Source organism: Martes martes, assembly GCF_963455335.1.
Source record: "Martes martes genome assembly, chromosome: 3".
NCBI lineage: Eukaryota > Metazoa > Chordata > Mammalia > Carnivora > Mustelidae > Martes > Martes martes.
In genome coordinates this window covers 183,147,085-183,165,642 of record NC_137890.1, presented here as the reverse complement: position 1 = coordinate 183,165,642, position 18,558 = coordinate 183,147,085, and the positions used below count along the sequence as shown (strand labels likewise).

General features: G+C 43.2%; 1 protein-coding gene across 1 annotated transcript in view; it reads right to left on the bottom strand.

The window, feature by feature from the left end:
- Positions 1 to 2,330: 2,330 nt before the first annotated feature.
- FLACC1 (flagellum associated containing coiled-coil domains 1) overlaps positions 2,331 to 18,558 on the bottom strand; it is a gene marked incomplete at its 5' end in the record, with an annotated part of 31,709 nt that continues 15,481 nt past the window's right edge. Inside the window, 10 exons of the mRNA XM_080797973.1 lie at positions 2,331 to 2,798; positions 4,602 to 4,711; positions 5,089 to 5,178; positions 7,805 to 7,867; positions 11,055 to 11,158; positions 12,779 to 12,878; positions 14,554 to 14,606; positions 15,642 to 15,739; positions 17,465 to 17,526; positions 18,253 to 18,346. Of these exons, the coding sequence (XP_080654099.1) occupies positions 2,678 to 2,798; positions 4,602 to 4,711; positions 5,089 to 5,178; positions 7,805 to 7,867; positions 11,055 to 11,158; positions 12,779 to 12,878; positions 14,554 to 14,606; positions 15,642 to 15,739; positions 17,465 to 17,526; positions 18,253 to 18,346 (895 nt within the window). The 3' untranslated portion in view covers positions 2,331 to 2,677. The remainder of the gene's footprint in view (positions 2,799 to 4,601; positions 4,712 to 5,088; positions 5,179 to 7,804; positions 7,868 to 11,054; positions 11,159 to 12,778; positions 12,879 to 14,553; positions 14,607 to 15,641; positions 15,740 to 17,464; positions 17,527 to 18,252; positions 18,347 to 18,558) is intronic.

Sequence of the window (18,558 nt, the reverse complement as noted above, 5' to 3'; positions counted from 1 at the left end):
TTTTCCCTTTCTTTTGGATGGCGGGAAGGGGAGACTGGGATTCAGTCCAACCTCATTCTCATTCAAATTTAAGCCTAACTCTCTGGCTTTGCAGTAATAGCTAGAGATTTATGGTCCTAAGTATGATTTTAATTTTATTTTTGATTTGATGAAAAAGTTTTTAGAAAGCCTAGAGTAGGTAAGAAAATCTAGAAAGTTTAAAAGAAATGTAACATCGTAACTTTAGGTTCAAAAACCGTGGCAGAATGAACGTTCTTTGCACATCGCTCATCTGCTTTCAAGCCTGGAATCATTTGATTCCCCGCAAACCGTGAAGGATTTAAAAAAAGAAGTTAACGACGTCATTCCAAAGGTTTAATCTGGAGCACAGAGTTAAGGGCAGTGCAGAGATCTTAGAAGGCGTAAGAAGATGGGGAATGGGGAAAGCAATTTCCCACTCGAGGCCTCAGAATAAGTGAATGTTGTTCAAGTCCTGGGAGACAAAGTCAAGAAAACCACAATCCTCCCCCTTTCTGTGAAAGAGCTGCTTCCTCCTCATTCCTGGTTCTTGTGAGAATTTGTCAGATTTACATTCCTGCTAACTGGATATGCTTCTACGGAGGAGAATGTGAGGTACAATTGTTAAAAGGTACTGTTAGGACTTTTTATTTTCTTAAGTAACTCTATCCCCTCCACACACACCCCTACCCCCCGAAACCCCCCATCCCATGACCTGGGGCTTGAACACACAACACCAAGGGCGAGAGTCACGCGCTCTACCATCTGAGTCAGCCACGCACCCCTAAAAGTTATTGTTACAAGGAAACAGCAGCCCAGCAATAGAGTCACTTGTGCTAAACCCCACGTCAGCAAACCCAGACTTAACAGCTAACTGAAATGCAGTTATGGTTCCCCAGGAATGTAATCTTTAGGTGGCCAGTGTGGAATTACCCGGCTCACCAGTGCTGATGGCGGGATAAACTCCTTCCATTCCGCTTAGAAAAGTGACCTAATGCAGTTTGATCCAATTTGATCCTTGCCTTTTCTCAGCTGGATTTCTGTTGTTGGGCAGCATGCAGAGGGGTGCCAGTGACCCCCTCTCAGAGGTCACTGAGGGAGATTTTTGGGATTCGACCTAGCTAAAAAACCCCTCGTGTGTAATGCTCCCACATCCAACCTGATCTATTCTGATGCATGGGATGGGCAGTCCCAGAAACCCCAGAGCTGCGCCCCCCTGAGCTACGGGGAGACTCTGCTTCAGGGACAGAAGACACTGTAACTCTGTTTAGATTTGGATTTCACAAAATCTGGGAGTTATTTTCCTTGTTCTTAGTATTTGTAAGTACCTTTAACCCATATTTGAAAGGACTGACGTTCATAGCATGTTATCGTTTTGTACTGCCAGTTCCTCCCTTTCCAAGCCATCCTACTTTACATTCTACACTACTTTATAGTTTTTAAAAATATTATAGCTTTGGAAAAGCTATTTTTAATGTGAAAAACTTTAGCACCTTTCTCTTATTGCTTTATACCTTCCTTTTTTTTTTGCAAATGATACTTTCTCCATTCATGCGTAATTTCATTGCTTTCTTTTTTTTCCACTGCTTTCTTTTTTCTTTTTTATTTTCTTTATTTAGTTTATTTTAAATTTATTTTAATAATTCTAAATTTATAAAAAAGTCTTTTTAAAAATATTTTTTCAATAATATTTTTTCAATAATACTTTTAATAAAATAGAATTTAACTTACTGTTGGCTAGAGATTGGTTTGTTTGTTCATTTTGTTTTTGTTTGCCGTTGGCATCTCACAGGTGGAAAACATTGGGATCACAGGTATGTTTCACTTTAGCCTCCTGATGTTGGCTCACACGGTTGTATTTTCTTTAAAAATTTGTTGCCCATATGTAAAAATTGGGACAGTGTCACATAAAAACCACAATACCTTTTTTTTTTTTTTTTGAAAAATCAGACTATCTGACTACATCCCCGATTCCAGTGCTGCCACACAAGAGGATGGGTTCACCCACTCCCCCATACCACCCCTCCCCATCCCCTACATTTAGGCTCCTGCCAATTACCATTTACCACTGTGGTTGTTTTTGTGATTATTTTTCCTTATGTCTAGTCCACTTCTCTTATTTATGTTGCCTGCCCTGTGGGGATTTGAATTCTGGTGATTATTTAGAGAAGGTGGCAACAATCATCAGAAACTTTTCCCAAACCATAGTTACAGGAAAGGTGACTGAGAAATGGAGCAGTGGAGACACACGTAAGAGAAAAGGTTTTTGGAATTGAATCAATAAATTATCATTCTTGCTAGCAAAGGGCTCCAAAGGGACAAAAGCTAAACTTCCAAATGTAATCAATATTTAATAGGAAGTTCTTCAGATCAGTGTTTTCGTAATGAAATACAGAAATATGGAAGAGAAAATAGTACCTTGCCCAGAGGAAGAGCAGATCCAGAGACAGAGAACATCACCTTTCAATGAAGAGTCTTGAAAATCTGTATAATTGAGATGAGAATTCAAACATTCCCAATCACTTAGAAGAAAGCAGATTGTGAAAAGACAAAAGTAGATCCAAGGCAATCCAGGAACTAAACTCATAATAGACTTTTTCCAGAAAACCTCGCCAGAGTTCTCTAAGCCTAGAGAGTCAGTGTTCCTACTGTCTTTTGTACGGGAGAGCAACTTTTTGGCTCATAATTCTTGTTTTTCATTGCTGTCATCTTCTAAAATGTCAGAATTGTTCTCATAAATAGAGGTAGACCTCCCAGATCGTTCTTCATAAATTTCTTCATTCTTGGCAATTATTTTTTGCCTGTAAAGAAAGAGAAGACGTATCACTACAGACTCAAAGGGTAGAAGGGCATCGAGGATATATGGGGGGGGGGGGGGAATATGGTTTTGTTTCTTCACTGGGAGCAGTTGCACACGTTACTTGCAGTGGTTTTGAATTTAGTGAGATACGATATTTATGTTACCAAATTCCCAAATGAGGAATATTCTGCTGAGGGGAAACAGAGTATGCCATCCCAAAATATGCCACCTTGCATATCGATTAGTTTGAATTAAATTTACTTCAGCAACCACCAATACAAGAAAGATACTCTGACCCTCCTTTGTCCCCCTGAAAGTAGGAAAGAAAAATACCTTCCCTGTACCAGAAGGTGAAGAGACATCTTATCACCAGAAATAGGGAATTTAGGGCTGAGGAGGCTGTATGTTCATACCTTCTTACTTCCTCACTAATTTACTACCCCGAACCCAAACTGCTTTGTCTTGTCAATTCTTTACAAATTTATTGTCTCTTTGTCTAAAAGGTATAAAAGCTGCCCACTTCGGTCACTTCTTTGAGTCTCATATTTTTGTGAGCTCCTATACATTCAAAATTAAATTTTTTTTTCTCCTGTTAATCCATCTCATGTCAATTTAACTATTAGACCAGCCAAGCAACCTACAAGGGAAGAAGGGAAAAGCTTTACTCTCCTATACTACCAAATCAATGCAATGAATAACTTCCTTTTACTAAAATATTGACCAAAATTTATCTCAATGATTTAAAATGCATCTTCAGGTAATAGTGTAATTTCTGACCTAAAGTTGACTTTCGGGGCACCTGGGTGGCTCAGTGGGTTAAAGCCTCAGCTTTCAGCTCGGGTCATGATCCCAGGGTCCTGGGATCGACCCCCACATCGGGCTCTCTGCTCAGCAGGGAGCCTGCTTCCTCCTCTCTCTCTGCCTGCCTCTCTGCCTACTTGTGATCTCTCTCTGTCGATTAAATAAATAAAATCTTTAAAAAAAATAATGAAGTTGACTTTCACAGGAACTAAATGCAGCTGTATCTAAGTGTAAACCACCGACACTGAAACCCCTAAACTCTCAGGGGACGTGGTAAAAACTCAGAGCTCCCATGGGTTGTCATGACAGTTTCTAATCATTCATTCATTAAACAAATATTTATGAAACATCTACTATGGATTCCAACTCTATGACATTCTGGAAGGGGCAAGACTACAGAGACAGTGGAAAGATCAGTAATTGCCAGGAGCTGGGGAGGGGAAGCCAAGAATGAATTGGGTGGCAGAGGACTTTAGGGATTTAAAAGAGACAAACCATGAGAGACTGTGGGCTCTGAGAGACAAGCTGAGGGTTTTGGAGGAGGTGGTAGGGGGTGAGGTGAACCTGGTGGTGGGTATTAAGGAGGGCACGTATTGCATGGAGCACTGGGTATGGTGCATAAACAATGAATTTTGGAACACTGAAAAAAAAATTAAATTAAAAAAAATAAATGAGTTATAAAGGAAAAAAATAAAATGTATTCACAGAACTGAATAAACCCAGAGACCCTCAGATAAATTTCATGTGCCATTCTGCATTAAAAGGAAGATGTAGGTAAGAGAGAGGAGTCTAGACACATCCCTCAAACCACTTCAGGTGAACTGTGTGACCTTAGCAGGTGAGTTCTGTGTCCAGGCTCTGAGTCAGTATCTCCTTCCGGGAAGTGCCTGTGCCTTGACCTTATTAGGGAACACCTGGGTTCATCTTCCTCTATCCTCACCCCAAATCCCTCGCGCTTTCTAAAGAAAACTCAGCCCTATCTTTTTGAGCAGCACCTTCGTACCTTAGATGAATGTTCTCTTCTGTCAGAAGCTGTATGGTATATTTAAACTTTTCTTCAGCTTCGGCAAGCTTGATCTGGAACATTTTCTCCAGATTTCCCACTGTGGCTTTCTGAAGGACATGTAAATTTTATTTATTTATTTATTTATTTATTTACTTATTTATTTATAAACAAGTAAGTAAATATATTTTATTTATTTATATATTTATATATTTAGTATATATTTATCATTTAGTATTTATAACAAGCAGGGGGAGTGGGAGAGGGAGAAGAAGATTCCCCACCAAGCAGGGAGCCCGATGCGGGGCTCGATCTCAGGACCCTGGAGGATGACCTGAGCTGAAGGCAGAACCTTAACTGACTGAGCCACCCAGGCGCCCTGGACATATACATTTTAATAGCATCCAGAGCAGAGCTATATGGTAGAGCTGCCCAGAGACCTGGATGCCTCAGCACGACCCCCAACCCCACTCCAGCCAGGACTCGCCTCTTTCTGAAGTTCCATCTGGGTTTGGTAGAGGGTTGTGTTAAGTGTTTCCAGGATAACAGCTTGTGTATTCAACTCTTCCTCCATGACCTGCGTAAGAAGAAATGGTTTCAGGACAACATGTCTACCCATTTACTCTCTTCTGCAGGGCACCCGGACGAGAAGGTGAAGCATCAACTTTAGCTACTCCTTCTCTAACATGGTTCCGTCATTTCATCCTGTTAAATCTATCTCTATGTCTTGCCCATCTATACTCCCTCCTGCAGTCTCACTACCACTGTCTCAGATCCAGCCCTCACCGGAGCTCGTGTGGGTTGTCATAATAGCTCCCAAACAAATATTTATTAACGGAAAAGGCAAAACTACAGAGACAGTAAAAAGATGAGTGATTTCCAGGGGTTGGGAGGGGAAGCAAAGGATAAACAGGTGGAGGACAGAGGACATTTAGGCAAAGAAACTACACTGTATGATACTGCAATGGTACATGTATGCTGCATTTGATGGCATTTGACAAAACCTACAGAATGGATAACACAAAGAGAGAACCCTAATGTCAATTATGGACTTTAGTTAAAAGGGATGTGTCAATAATGGTTCATCAACTGTAACAAAAGGACCACACTAATGCAAGATGTTAATAACAGAGAAAATTGTATGTGTGTGTTGGGGGAGGATAAGAGGAATCTCTGCACTTTCTGCTGAATTTTTCAGTAAACCTCACATTGCTCTAAAAAAATAGTCTTTTTTAGGAAAAAAACCCTCCTGTTGCAGGCAACAGGAGTATTATGATGAACAAGAAAAATATAATCCCTACTCTTACGGATGTACATTCTAGCGAGGGAGATGTAAAAAATTAGAGTTAATAAAATAATTACAATAATAAATTTAAAACAAACCAAGGATAAGACAGAAGATGCAGTGTAAGTTCAGGGGAAGGACAAATGTGGAATCTACATTAGGTAGATGCTGAAGAGACTATAAAAATGAACCCGATGGGTCCCTGCTTTCAGGTGTCACCTCCGTTTAACTCCTACATGTCCTCAGAGCTATTCCCGTGGACTAAGCTTCCTCCCAAGATTTATAGACTAGAGAGGTTCCATCACTTACTGCAGTCACATTGTGTAAAGCACTGTCCCAGCACATTTAGAATTCTTTTATTCATTTATTTATTCAAAAAATCAGTTGGAATTTACTGGATATCTTGATGTGCCAGACACTGTTCTAGAAACTAGAGATTAGTGGCAGAGAAAACAGACAAAAATCTCTGCCTTCATTGAGTTTATCAGGTTAGACAGTTATAAATCTGCATAGAAAATAAAACAGGGAAAAGGAAGTGTTGGATGGCTTGTTAAGCCTATAAATAGAGTGGCCCCTTGGAAGTGGCATTTAAGCAAAGACCAGAAAGGTAAGAAAGTTAGTCATGGATATCTGAGAGACAGCTTCCTAGGAAGAGAGAATGCCAAGTGCAAAGACCTCAAGGTAGAGGATTCTGACATGTTAAAGAGCTAGCAATGTGTCCAGTGCCACTGGGGCGGCACGATGGAGGTCGAGATACAGAAAGAGATAGGGTTGGGGGGAAGAACCAAGAGCATGCAGCAGGTAGAACAATCCCCAGGGTCAACAGAGGACCGGGAATAGTTATATTCCCACTAGCCAGAGTACACAGAGTATTAGGCAGACTACTCAGAAGGGTATAATCTGTGTGTGTGGGTGGGGGGGACTAATCTTAGACTAAAGACTGCTTTAATTCTGCCTAACAAAGTTTAAAGGTAAGGCTAGAAAATACCAAACTGTTTCTAAGTAACTAAACTGCATCCCAGAATGAAGCACAACCATATTTAAAGGAATAAAAAAATATTCAGCACCCAACAAGGTAAACATTCCAATGGTGGGTGTCCAATGAAAAATTACCAGACATGCAAATATGACCACAAATGAGGAGCGAAATCAATTAATGATTTTGAATTAGTAGGCAAGGTCGATAAAGCGGTTGTTATAATACTGGGTCTTCCTTGTTCCAAAACCTATCCCTCTATCATGCAGGACATTGAGGTCTGTTCACCCAACAATGATGAAGCCTTGCCTAAGCTCTGAGAGATCATTCCATGATTTTATAAGGGCTAGTCTTTTCCCAAACATGTCCATTCCAGATCCAAGTTAAATTCTCTGTGAAAGAAGAACCATAAGGGAGTTCATGGGTTTGAACAGTTTCTCTTCAGGTGTCTCCCACATGGAAGTGCCATAATTTGTCCCAGAAGAACAGAATTCTTTGAAGAAATTGTTGGACGTGAGGTATACTCAGAATTTTAAGGCGAGGCTTGGAGTTAGAGTTCCTGGGGGCAATCCTGTATTTTTTAGAGTTTAAAGGAAGAATTTGGTATTCAGAAGTCATGACTCTTATGGTTTGAGCCTCACTAGAAATGGAAGGCATTTGACACTGAAGATGTCACACAGCATACTGCTTATAAATTTCTTCAAATTCCTCTAAAAAGATGCTAAGAGCTTTGTTTTACAGATGACTTTGTATTATAGTTCTAAAGTTCTTTTTGACCTGTTGAATCCAGCAAACTCAGCTCTAGGTCTCCCCTACCCTACCCTTTTTTTTTTTTTTTTTTGGTTTTGGAAAATTATCATAGATTCCATTTTATTGAGAGTACATAATTTTATTGATGCATTTGTAAGATCCTAATTCCACAGGAAAAATGAAAAAACTTACCTCTTTGGTCTTTCTCAGCTCCTCTAATTGTAAGGTGTCATTTTCATGTTGTTTCAATAGCTCCTAAAAATAATTTTATTTGGAAAGGGTCAGCCGTGGTGTTTCTAGGACTTCTTTCAGAGAATTAAGGAAGTCAGAATAGGATTCTGGAATATATTCACCAAAATTTAGATATTGGTATAATGAAGCACACATTATAGACTAATGACAACACACTGAAGTTTAAATTTTGAAAATCTTACTTATGTGCAACCTTGATAGGGTTACTATTGTTGAATATTGTTAAATATTTTGTTCTGTCAAAAATTGATCTTTATATTCAGTACAACCCCAGTCAGAATACTTTCTTGACAAACTGATTCTGACATTTATATAGAAATGTAAGTGATATAGAAGAGCCAAAATTACCTTGAAAAACAAGAGCAAAATTAGATTTTTACTCCCTGATTTCAAGCTACAGTAATTGAGACAATGGTTGTCTCAGTCTAGGTATGGACAACAGTTCAATGGGATGGAGTGGAACAACTAGATATTTATAGAGAAAAAAATGACCTATGACCTTTATCTCACTCCATACATAAAAATTATTCAAAATGGATCACAGAGGGGTACCTGGGTGGCTCAGTCAGTTAAGTGTCTGCCTTCAGCTCAGGTCATGATCCCAGGGTCCCGGGATTGAGCCCTGCATTGGGCTCCAGTCTGTTCGTCTCTCTCCCTCTGCCCCTCCCTCCGTTCATGTTCTCTCTCTCTCTCTCTCAAATAAATAAATAAATAAATAAATAAAATCTTTAAAAAGAAAACAAAACAAAATGGATCATAGAATCATAAAAACTAAAATTACAAAGCTTTTTTAAAAAGAGAAGATCTTTGTATCCTTGGACTAGGCAACAATTTCATAGAAAGGACACAAAAAGCTGTAACTTTCCCATAAAAAGGAGGTGATTAATAATTTGGTTTTCATCAAAATAAAAAAGTTCCGCACATGAAAAGACAACATGAACAAAATGAAAAAGCAAACCACAGTGTAGGAGACAATGTTAGTAACGCGTATCTGACAAGGAACTTGTATGCACGTTATATAAAGTACTCCTACATATCGATAATAAAAAGATAAACAACCCACGTTTTTTCAAATGGCAAAAGACTTGAACCAGCATTTCACAAAAGAAGACATATAAATTGTTTGATAAGTATAATAAAAAAAAATCACCCAACATAGTCACCAGGGAAACTAAAACTATAATGGACTATCACTTTATACCTGTTGGAAGGATCAAAACTAAAAGGACGCCAATATTAGTCGCTGATGATGTGGAGCAGCTGGAACTCTCGTATGCTTAAGATATAAGAGTAAAATGACACAACTACTGTGCAAAATGGCTTGGCAATTTCTTATAAATTAAATCTATAACTACCCTAGAAACCAATAATAACACTGCTAGGTATATATACCCAAGGGAAAAGAAAAATTGTGTCTATGGAAATACTTGTACAAGGGTGTTTATAAGACCTTTATAAAATAGGGAGGACAGGGTGCCAGGGTGGCTCAGTGGGTTAAGCCTTTACTTTTAGCTCAGGTCATGGTCTCAGGGTCCTGGGATCGAGCCCTGCATCAGGCTCTCTGCTCAGCGGGGAGCCTGCTTCCTGCCCCTCCCCCCATCCCCACCTCTCTCTGCCTGTCTCTCTGCCAATCTGTGATCTCTTCCTCTCTGTCAAATAAATAAATAAAATCTTAAAAGAAATAAAATAGGGAGGACAACCAATGGAAACAACCTAAACCTCCAAAAACAGGAAAATGGTAAACACATTGTGGGGTATTCCTACAAAGGAAAGCTAATGGGCAATAAAAAGTAAGAAATTACTGATAGAAACAACAAATGGATAAATTTCACATTGTTTTGAAAAAAAAGAAGCTATATACCAAAGAGTATATAGTGCATGATTCCATTTATATAAAGCTTAAAAGCAGGTAAAACTATGGTGGTAGGAATCAAAATAGTGGTTGTCTTGGGGCAAGTATTGAGGGAGATAGGGTTTAAGTGGAGAGGAATACAAGAGCGATTTCTGGGTTGATAAAATGCTCTATATCTTTATACAGTTGTTGGTTACATGGATGTGTACATTTGTGAAAACTCACCAAATTATATAGTTAGGATCTCTGTGTTTTGTTAAGTGTAAACTATACTTTCATGAGAGAGAGCGAGAGAGAGAGAGAGAGCGCGCAGAATTTATAGATTTATCGTTAGCATTACCGGAGAGAAAATAGGAGAGGAAAAGAGGCATGCAGAGGATCAAATCTCTCCCCACTAGAGGAATTGCTCCTTCTTATTCAGATGTCTGAGCTCTCCAGACCCCAGAAACCCTAGCCACACTGCACAGTATATCCCGTAGCCTCATTACTGTTTTTGTTCTTTTACAGTGCATGCCAGAAATGGGCTTTGACTGGTGAAATTAGTGGCTTTTTAATAAGCATGATGATTGGAAATGGACTCTTAAAAACGGAATATTCTGGGTAGGTATTATTTTAGAGGCATGGTCCACTTTGCAGGAAAAGAGTATAGGAATCTAACAAAAACTGTCAGCTATACCCTCAGACATGGTGTCTAAGTCTTGACCCCTAGACGGTCCTCTGTCTGCTCAGGAGGTGCTCTGGCTGCTGAGGCTGACTCCAGGAGTTGCAGAATCCTACCCCTGTCATGCCTTTGCAAATAGCTCCAATGAATCTTTCACAGACCTAAAAGCTCACAGAGCTGGTGGTATCATGGCTTGGGGCCTACTTGCTAATGCAGGTTTGTTCAGTAAATGTCTGCATGTCCGGGACCTGCTTTCACCATGACCCAATAGCAGTATCAAGGTGGTGGAGGAGTAATGAACAGGAGTGGCTCACCCTCACCCCGTCTGACTTTGAGGTAGCTCCTCTTTACTCAGAGCTGTGCATGAACCAAACTTGCTTAGTTTAACTCGTTCCACTGCCCTTTCTCTTCATCTCCAGCCAAGGATGAGGAAGAACATTCATCCTTGATGAATACTCATCATTCAGTGGTGACTGACCACCATCAATGGTGGTAAGACCGTCTAGATAAGGACAGCAAGAGTGCCAGTCTACTTGCATATATTTCCAGGGAAGCTGGGAAAGGAGGAATAAGCCCATAAAGACCAAAAGCTCGACTAATTCCAGAGGCACCCCCGGAACCGGATGTCTCACTGAGGCTGCACCTTCAACCCCTCGTGTGCTTTGGGCCTAAGTTACCTCCTTCTCTCGAATGAAGTTCTCAAAGACAGCACTGTAGGAGTCATTTATTTTCTTCTTTTCTTCTATTGACTCTAACTCAAACTTTTTTGTCATTTTATGTTCTGCAGAGGTGAGAAGAAATTACATGCATGAGTAAATGTGGGGAAAGCAGATGCAGAGAGAAACTCAAAATGTTTGAAGATAATAGAAATTCCAGACTGGGTCTAACTCAAGGTCCTTTCAGCCTGGAGTTCGGCTTCTGACGCTCACCTGAAGATGCTTGGGAGTCAGGTGAACAGGGTGGTGGTTTTCAGGGATGTCAGCCATATGGGGGTTACCCCAATGTCTCTGATTTTTCTGTGAGTATATAATTTATTCTAGATCTGTTGCTTATTGTTTTGTTCATTCCCACTGCCGAAGTAACCAGTATGCTTTCTTCAATATCCTTACCTTAAAAGACAGCTCTTGGCTAATGAGACTTCTCCAGCAATAACTTTTATTCTGTACTTAGCCCTAGGGTAGAGTTAGGCTTAAACGGTTTCTGGCACAAGGGAGCTTGCCAACGGAGGCCCAGGAACAAACAGGGAGTAGTAGGGGGTAGAAGGAAGGGGTAAGGGGCTGACGCAAATTTCTTCTGCAGCCTCATTGTTCTAGGGATGGATGAGGAGGCAACCTCTAGGCTCACAGGATGGGTCCGGGCTGGGCTGCACTGTGTATAGTTAAAATCTACTCTTTTCAAAACAGAGTGAACATCTTAACTTAGATTTCGACAACATGGAATGAGTATAGCATGGGTGCTATAAATCTAGATGATGATAGGGTCATGCTACACCAGGTCCTAGGTGAAGCCTCAAACAGGTGCAGCTCTGCATTCCTTCCCTCAGCCTTAATGCCGGGGTCTTCATGCTGCCTTCTGACAGCCAGAGTCCCCACCGGGCTGGCAATCGCCTTGAGGAGTCACTTTCCTGGGGGGGTTCTGAATTTAAATGAGTAATTTGTTGAAATCAACCAAATCTGATAGGAATTGGGTTGAGGTAGGATGTGGTACAGGTTTGTCAAAGCCCCACTCCTACCTCAACCAGTCCTCTAGGTCGGGGAGCACAGTCTCCGTAAATTCCTCTCTCCTTTTTCCATTTATGAGGATGCTCGGTGGGGGTAGAAGCCTCATCTATAAATCACTTTCTATTATCCAAACTCTGCTAGGTGTTGGAAATACTAAAAATATATAGTAATATATAAATGTATTAAATGAACATGTTGTATGCTTTAAATACATGCAATGTTATACGTTAATTGTGTCTCAAAGATTGAGATCCTTTCAGGGGTGAAGGGGGGATGTGGGAATCCAGAGGCTCTCAGTATAATGATTGCGTTGTCCCTCCCCCAACAAGTGAATATTTGAAACTCTAATTCAAGAGCAACCTTCCTGGAACTTTGGGGTCACTTGTATCTAGGTAACAAGTCAACAGATGTCCCAGAATGTGCTCCAGCTCGTGATGGCCAAGCTTGGCACAAGTGAGCTTTGGAAGGTACAGGCTTAGACCCTCAAGTGGCTGCACTTTATAAAGACTCTATCCTTGTTGTCACTTTCTTGAAAACTCTATGCACCTTGATTCAGGGGTCCAGCCGTGCGGCCATCCCTCCTAGTGGATCTGAGGCTGCCTTTCTCAAGTTGAGACCAAACCTAACGGCAGGTTTTTGGGTACATGTGCCATCCAGAAGATAGAAGTTTCTGTACTCACTCTGCTGTAGCAGGATCTTTTCCCGCTCCAACTTCTCCTCCCTCTCCCAGTCTGCCTTCTTCTTTGACCACTTGTCCTCCATTTCATCATAAATGCTGTCCTGTGGAGGCACAAAGGCACCGTGAAGAAAAGCGTCCTGAGAAAGGCTGCGCACCAGCTCCAGGCACAGCACGGGGTCCTTTGCGGCTTCCCTCACCTGGAACACTTGCTAGGAGTCCCTCTGTGGGTGGCTGGTGGCAGCCAATTCTAGCCCAGCCCATCTGGGAGCCTGCAGAACCCCTGAAGTCAAGGGCAAGTTCTGCATGGTGTCTGTCCCCCTGGAACTGGCTTTTCTTTGAAGACGGGTAGGATTCTCCCGTCGAAGATTCACATGTCAGCTCCCTCTGAGCCACGAATCACCCATCAGTAGCCCACGAGGAAGCAGGGGAAATGCCTAATGGTTAATCTGAACACTTGGAAAACAGTGGCATGTTTTTCAGAGTGTGTTTATTTTTCCTCAGCAAATCTAACTTCCTTCGTGGTCGAGGTTAAATGAGCCAAACCCGATGCCAGTCCTATTGGTTGGCTCAGACTCCATGGGAGTGGGACCTCAGGAGGAAGAAGGCCTAGAACACCGATGTTGCCAGTAAGGTCTCAGGACCCTGAGCCCCCCTTTTTCTCCAGGTTAGTGGTACAAATCACACTGGGACCAGGCATCAGAGCCCATTTGTAATTATTTGTGGCCATTTTGATAAAGGTTCTCTCTCATCAATTTCCAAGACTGGTGGGCAGCTCAGGTTCCATAGAGGTCAAGCTCTCTGGTGAGGTCCAGACTCAAGCAAACATAAGGCCTAGGAAATTGGGGTATCAACCTGATGTTTTCCTAGGCCTTCCTCTATGATGTCTTTCCTGACTGTACCAAGATACATCTTGAAAAACAAGTTTTACATACAAGCTCAAAAGTGAAACTGAATGGTAAATAGAATTTCAGAGGTGGTGCTGGTGCTTAACTTGGTTCTTTCCTTATATAGAGTTGTTAACTGTCCTTGTTTGTTTGAGACTAAGTTGTGTCCCAGGTCTCTGAACTTTCAATGCTATAATCTGGAAAGTCCCGGGGAAACCGTGACCAGTTGGTCATGATAAAATGGGGGTTTGCTACCTCAGGCTGTCCTGTCTGGTCCTCACCCCTCCACTCTCTCACCCTCCTAGGAAGAAATCATGGCCTGCGTCCCCATGGCTCCATCAGATTAGCCGATTTAAATGAAAGAGTTATATTCTGAGATGGCTAGAGCATTCCATCTTCTGCTCGTGGGGGGATGGGGTGCAGCGATAGAGTCTTTTTGGATGGCAATTTGGCCAAATGTATCAGAGACCTTTAAAATGTTTATCCCTTTTGAACCAGCACTCTACTAAAATCAAAGCTATTACCAAGTATGAACACGAAGAATGCTTGTCTTGGGGTGGTGATAATTCTTTCTTTTTTGTTGTTGTAGTTGGTTTTTGTATTTCCATTTTCTAATAAACAATGAGCAGGTATGACTTTTGTAATTACAAACATATTTTTCAGTGGACTTTCTTAAGGTCTGAGCGACTGACTTGTCACCCATGGAAACCACCACAGTCCACAGTTCACTCCTCTCCCTGGGTGTACTTAGTGTCACCAAAGTCTAAGGATGCTGGGAATCTTGGGACATGACTTTCTGGGCAAGAGTTCTAGACTTAGCCTGCCCTCATCAGCCAGGAATGAGCCTTGCCTCTGTTCCTCCCATAACCCACCAAGGAGCTCTGACTCTCACCTGATACATATGAAACATATTCTTCAAATACTTATATTCCTTTCCCATCTCATCTGGACAAAAGGAAAACAACAGGGTCATCATCATTCCTCTGAAACGCATGTTTTCAAATTCAAGTATGAGCTCTCTTGTACACCTCCTCCACCTCAAACTCATCCTCTATGTGTTAAAACCATCTTGTACCTAGGAATCACTCTGGAAGCTTATTATAAATCCAGGTGCCTGACCCACCCACCCCCACCCCCCAACTCCGGCCAAACCTACTGGATTGAGGTCTCAGAGGAGAGGCCACCTGTGGATAATATGCTTCTCAGGTGGTACCGATGCAAACCAAACGTGAGAACTAAACCCCAGGGGTAAACCAAAATCTGGGGGGAAAGAGGAGCAAAACCTTGTCGTGTGCATCCGCTTCTCACTTTTTAAAGTAATGTTTCCTAGTGTACATTGCTTTTGAAAATGATAAATGTTCTCTTTAGAAAACTGGAAAGCCAGCGAGCTATAAATATCCACTTTTAAAAATGTAAGGCAAAGGAAGGAGAGATTCTAGAATTTCTCCTTCTCCCTGTGGAGATTAGTCTACAGCCTCAGAATTCTGAAGGATCTATATTTTGCCCTTCCTAAGGGCAGCAGATATCATGGGATAAATGGCCAACATGACCCTTACGTATTGTAAGGCCATACAAATCATAGCGTGTCTGCTAAAACATAATGAAACACCATCATTTTACAGGTGAGGTCACTTGCTGAATTATAATAGTATACTTATAGAATGAAGAAATATATTTTAAAAAGTGCTTTCACATTCTTATCTCTCTGATGAAGGCAGGTACTATTATCCTCAATTCCTAGATGGGACAAATGAGATTGAGGAACTTGCTCAGATCCCAGTACTTGGTCACAAGCCAGTCTATCTCCTGGATGGGAGAAGGACACTGGTGACGTGGTTTCCCTCTTTCCAGTTTCATTCTCAGTCGCTCGCCCTCTCGGAGCTGTACGAGGGTGTCTGGAAAGCTGAGCCACGGCCCGTCCACGGCCCTGCTCACCCGCTTGCCCTTCACCGGGGTCATTGTCCCCTGTCCAGACAGTACCTAGTTTTTCCTGGGCAGCCAGCTTCTCTGCCTTCAACGATGCTCTGTAGCTGTTCTCCAGCTGACTGAGCTCTGCTGCGTGAGCTTCTTTGAGCTCCCTGTGCGACCCGGGGAAAGGGCTACAGTCATTAACCAGTGAAAAGAAGTCTAGAGCTGAGCCGTTACACTCGGGGGATCCTACCTTCCCTCCCTCACACAGGAAGCTGTGGGCAGCCTGCAGGGCCCTCACTTCCTGAAGCGTTTCTCCTGGCATCCACCCAGAAAAAGGTGAGGCGGCCAGTTTTTACCGACCATTATTTTGAATGGAGCCAGTGGGGGCCATGACTCCCTGCTAACAGCTCAGTCTTTGTTTATGGCTGTCTTGGGAAACCGGACTGCATTCGCATCCAGGATAATCTTAGAGCCCAAGGTCTCTCTCTCCCTCTCTCTTTTTAAAAAAGATTTATTTATTTAATTTGGGGGGAGAGGGCGTGGGAGAGGGAGAGAGAGAATTCCGAGCAGACTCCCCACTGAGCACAGAGCTCAGGGCGGGCTTGATCCCACCACCCCAAGAGCATGACCTCAGCGGAGAGCAAGAGTCAGGTTGCTTAACTGAGTGAGCCACCCAGGTGCCCTGAGCCCAAGGTCTCTTTAACCTCCATTCCAGAGGCAGAAGCTGGCAGTGGTCGAGGTGAGTGTTAAAGTGAAAGGCTGTATGAGCTGTCGAGCCAAGAGAAGACATGGACGAACATTAAATGCACCTTAGTAAGTGACCAAAGCCAATCCATGAAGCCTACATGCTGTACGATTCCAGCTGGATGACATTCTGGAAAAAGCACAGCTAGGGAGACAGTAAAAAGATCAGCGGTAGCCAGGGGCTGGTGGTGAGGGGGTGATGAATGGGCAGAGCACAGAGGATCTTCAGAGGCAGTGAAACGACTCTAATGATCCAATAATGGTGGACACTGTCAATATACATTTGTCAAAACCTATAGAATACACAACAACAGCAATGAACTCTGACGTCAACCACAGACTCCGGCTGATCATCGTGTGTCCATGTAGGTTCATCAGTTGTAACAAATGCACCCCAGGGGTGTGGGGAAATTACTCAGGTTGTGGGGCTGTGGGCTTAGGCTTTCCATGGGAATTCGTTGTACTTTAGGTTCTATCTTACTATGAACCTAAAACTGCTCTAAAAAATAATGAAATCTATTCTAAAACAAATAAGTTACTTGTTATTTTTTGAAAGCCAATCTGTGACTCAACCATGTGTTGAGCTGGCGGCTCTGGGACCCAGCACATGGGCGCTTTGCAGGTTTCCTCACCCACACAGATGATATACCTCCTTTTACTTTCCCTTGGCTTGTCTTTGAGGCTCTAGGTTCCTCTCCCTCCCATACCTTCTTCCTGTTCTGCCCACATCCTGGGAGTAGCCAAGAACAGTAGAGATGACAGGACAAAAAAAAAAAAAAAGAGAGAGACAGAGAGAGAGAAAGGGGGAGGAAGCAAGAGAGGCAGGGGAAACAGGAGGAGGCGCCTAGGCTGAGAACAGCCGTTGTTGGCCACAGACGTCTCAAGGAGAACAAAAAATGACACTCCTCAGCAAGCAACAGAAAGAGAAATGATTGAAAGGAAGTCATGGGATGAGAAAGTGCGACACCAGGAACCACCTTCTCTGTGCTACATTTTGGTGGCTTCAATCAAACCATCCTGCCCCTTCCCCCCACCTCCGCCCGCCCAGCTCCGTGGGGCGATGTCTGAAATCCCAGTGAGCTGACATCCTGCAGGGAAGCAGAAGGCTTAGAGCCCTCAGCCCAGAGGGCTCGTGCCAGACAGCATACCTGTTCTTGTTTTCGAAGTTCTCCTGCATCTCCGAGCAGCGGAGAGCCATTTCATCGGAGAGCTGCAAACAAGGCCGGCATTAACGATGCAGGATCGAGGACCCCACTCTCATGCGATCTGCAGTTTCTGAGAAACCTTCCCGTCCATGGGGTAGGCTGTACCCCTCTGTCTCCCCTGTTTGTGTGGGGCTGTCCCAGACCACACGGCGCTACTGAAGGGCCGGCCGGCTGGGCAGTCAGCCTTCGTAAGTGGGTTTCAACGACCACCAGCAAGTAGGGTGTGGGGGAGGCTGCTTTCGAGCATTGCCAGGTTTCTCCCTCCGGCCCAGGCCAGCAGGCACCCCTGCTGGAGGTGGGGAAGACAAGACTGATGTAACGGATGGTAAGATCTAAAGGAAGGGTCACCAAAGTCCCAGGAAACACGGAGAGCGCAAGAGGACGTCAGCAGATTCCGAAGGGGGTTTAGCAATTTTAACAGCAGCAGGAAGTGGGAACTGGAGGCTTCTGGGCCAATTTGGGACCACAGTGGATGTATTAATGGCACTGTTGCCACGAGGAAGAGCCTGACGTTGAACTAGCCACAGCAAGCCTGAGGGGAAATGGCCAGCACCCTCTGGTGTGGTTTTAGTGGCAATGAACACACGGGGGGCACCCGAAGACGTCCTGGAGATTGAGTCAGCTCCCCCGAGTGCAGTGCTTGGCATCCGGCCTGGACCACGGCAGCCGATCTGAAAAAGCGGGTCTTCCCCTCACCCATGGAGATGTCGGCTAACGCAAGGATCACTCACCAGTTTCTGGGCAGACTGATGGTCTCTGTTCATTTGCTCAATGATCACAGTCAGCTCTGAGATCTGCTCTTGTAGGTCGGTAATGATATCAGCCCTACAGGACAAATCGTCCTTCCATTACCCACGGAGTTACCATTCCATGCCAGTCAGGCACCTGCCTGTCTGCGACTGTCTGTGCCCTGGTGAGAGCCAGGCCATGTTGTGCATGGGCTGTCTCATCACGGGGCCGGGGGCAGAGGTGGGAGGGTAGTCCGGGAGAGGACATTGGGCAGCATGGTGGTTGAGCCTCAGACCAGCTCTTTTGGG